This window comes from Ipomoea nil, unplaced genomic scaffold, assembly GCF_001879475.1.
Source record: "Ipomoea nil cultivar Tokyo-kokei standard unplaced genomic scaffold, Asagao_1.1 scaffold1596, whole genome shotgun sequence".
Lineage (NCBI taxonomy): Eukaryota > Viridiplantae > Streptophyta > Magnoliopsida > Solanales > Convolvulaceae > Ipomoea > Ipomoea nil.
Genome location: NW_017618024.1, coordinates 1,807,636 through 1,810,478, shown reverse-complemented (window position 1 = coordinate 1,810,478; position 2,843 = coordinate 1,807,636). Strand labels below are relative to the sequence as shown.

The 2,843-nt window shown below is 34.4% G+C and overlaps 1 protein-coding gene across 1 annotated transcript; it reads left to right on the top strand.

Moving 5' to 3' along the window:
• The first annotated feature begins 488 nt into the window (after positions 1–488).
• On the top strand, positions 489–2,624 carry LOC109190982 (60S ribosomal protein L37). The gene is made up of 4 exons (XM_019341584.1): positions 489–599; positions 711–846; positions 2,143–2,244; positions 2,362–2,624. Exons 1-4 carry the CDS (start codon positions 597–599, stop codon positions 2,406–2,408), a joined length of 288 nt encoding a protein of 95 aa, XP_019197129.1. The 5' UTR covers positions 489–596; the 3' UTR covers positions 2,409–2,624.
• Positions 2,625–2,843: the final 219 nt, after the last annotated feature.

Sequence of the window (2,843 nt, the reverse complement as noted above, 5' to 3'; positions counted from 1 at the left end):
AAAAAAAAATAATTAAAACGACGTCGTTTTGCATCTGGGCGCATAGTGCAACGCGCGCCGTGGTGTAGGATATAAATTGCCTGGCAAATTATTGTATGGACCATGGTCCACACAATGTTATGTGGACCATAAGAAAAAGTACATTTTTAATATACTAAATGTACATTATTTTTGTAGTGAATGTACATTATATAATATAATGTACACTCAGAACAAAAATAATGTACATCCTCTGAATACAATGTACATTATTTTTGTACTGAATATACATTATGTTTGTACTGAATGTACATTATTTTACAGTAGACAAAATATGGTCCACACAACTTATGTGGACCATGGTCCATACAATAATGATTGAAATTGCCTCTATTGGGGCAACTTTGGTGGGTTTCGTGTAACGGGCTGAGTATATAACCTAACACCAACAAGCATAAAATTAGTCGACTTCGGTGGCCCGTAAGCCCGTTGAAGAAAACGCGCACTCCAAAACCCTAGTCCACTTGCAACGCTCATATAAAACATCGTGAAAACATTTTAAGAACGAGATCTACTGCGAACTTCAGAAGCCAGGGTTTTTCGCCTCCGCTGCGCAAATGGTACGGTACTATTTCTCCTTCGTCTCTCCGCCCTATGGATCTGCGCTAATTGATAACTATGGTGCGTTGGTGTGTAGTTGAATTGGTGTGGATTTTTGTGTACTTTGACAGGGAAAAGGTACCGGAAGTTTTGGTAAGCGGAGGAACAAGACACATACACTATGTGTGAGATGCGGCCGCCGCAGCTTCCATATCCAGAAGAGCCGGTGTTCCGCTTGTGCCTATCCTGCTGCACGCATTAGAAAATGTACGCCACTTCTCTCGTTGTCACTCTAATTCTTGTACTTGTGTATTCTGGTGTTTTCTATGTTTGACTAATTCATCTGTGTTCATCAATTTGCTATTGCTATTTCTGTTTCTTTTTTTCTTTTTGTTTTCCTTAGTTTTGTTCTTCATCGAGTTAGTCACTTGAAGTTGAGTAAAGCATTTTGTAGCTTGCAATTTTGGAATTGATTGTGTTTATGTGTAAATGCAGTTACTTTTTTTGGGGTATCTTTTGATATTTATTCCATTGTGTTGTATTCTGATTAGAAAGGTTATTTTTAGTCTAAATTCATAATAATGTAGGAAAAATGTATCATCGATGCAATGTGGTTTATGCCTTTTTTTTGTTTGGTCTCATTGGCATTTTGTCATATGCAAACTTTGGGTAAAAGTGACCGAACCTAAGAATTTTTTGGTTAACTGTTTTTTAACCAACAGAAATATGGTTAAAGGTTTTATAGAATTTCAGTTTGGTTAGTTCAGTGTTATACTGTTAACTGAAATTCTATATATATACTTACATTTTTTAAATTTGGGCTTTTATATTTGTAGGGTTTTTGTTAATTCGGTAATAACATTTACAAATTTTGGTTAATTCAATTTGGTTAAGATGGATTGGTTTTCTTATGCACACCCGAGGACATAGCAAGTCTTTCTTTTCTTTTCTTTCTTTTTTTATTTATTGCTGGGGCTAATTATGGATAGTTGGATACACATGCAGTTCCATATGTGGGGCATTTTGAATTAGTTTATGTAAGCATGCTGTGTTTCCATACCTTTTCATCTGTCTTAATGTGAGACTCAATGAGAAAAATTTATGGTTAGCTTCCTATATTTTAAGGGAAAGTACTAGTGTTCATTTCCTAACAGAGTTGACAGAAATGATCTCAGTTTATATGTGTTACTATCCTGCCTTTTGTTATTATTCATTAACAGAGTATGTTGAACAATGATGATGAGTTATACAGACCTGTAATGATTTGCAAGCATGATTGCAATCTATTTTGAACATCTAAGGGACTGAGTTGTTCATACATACTCTGGCAGATCACAGATTTATATTTTATCAGTTCCTTTTCTTCTTGCTTTAGCTCTTGTCTAGTCTGTATAACATTGTTTTCATGCTCAGCTTCAACATAGAATGTGTTGGTTATAAATGTTCTTTTGGTTACTCTTTTTCTATTTTCCAGGTTTACTGCTTTATATTTTGGAATTGTACATTGTTTGGGCTGGGGCTCTAATTTTTTCTCAACTTTTTTTTTTTTTGGTTGCATTATAGATAATTGGAGTGTCAAGGCAATTAGGAGAAAGACTACTGGAACTGGCCGCATGAGGTATCTTCGCAATGTTCCTCGTAGATTCAAGACCAACTTCAGAGAAGGTAAAACGCTTAATATACTATTGCTATTTGCAACCCACACATTGTAAATTTCATTTATAGGCAACCATATCTGGTTCATCTTATCAATTTGTTTATTTATTATGTTTGGTGGTATAGGTACTGAGGCAACTCCAAGGAAGAAGGGAGCAGCAGCAGCCTCTTAAATTTCATTTCCTCAGTTTTAGCAGTGTTTTTATTCTTCCAAGAGTTTCCCAAATTTTATTACAAAACATGTTTGGTTTTTGCTTGTTAGAGGACCAGTTGTTGTCAATGTGGATTATTTTGTTTTCTGACAAGCAGATTCAGATTCTACCCTATATCTTCTTTGAAAGCTAGTTGTAACTTAATTTTGTATTGCTTGATATTATTAAACTCAGAAGTCAGACCCCCTTCATCAAATTAAAATGCTTAAGAGGTTTCTCATATTCAATTGGCCTTAAAAATTAGAGTTTAAAAATGCAATTAATAAAGCAATATTTGCTTTTTGTGATGCAGAAAATTGAATGGACTGAGTGGGCGAATTTGTTTTGAGTGTTCTAATTTTGGTATTTTTTCCTAGTATTTTATGTTTTTAGCTTGCGAGTTAGATAATAATAATA

Bases quoted from the DNA above. Each gene is read 5' to 3' on its own strand.
- LOC109190982 (XM_019341584.1), top strand. The intron at 847-2,142 runs GTACGCCACTTC...GTTGCATTATAG, and splicing joins TGCTGCACGCATTAGAAAAT to ATAATTGGAGTGTCAAGGCA. The intron at 2,245-2,361 runs GTAAAACGCTTA...TTGGTGGTATAG, and splicing joins CAAGACCAACTTCAGAGAAG to GTACTGAGGCAACTCCAAGG.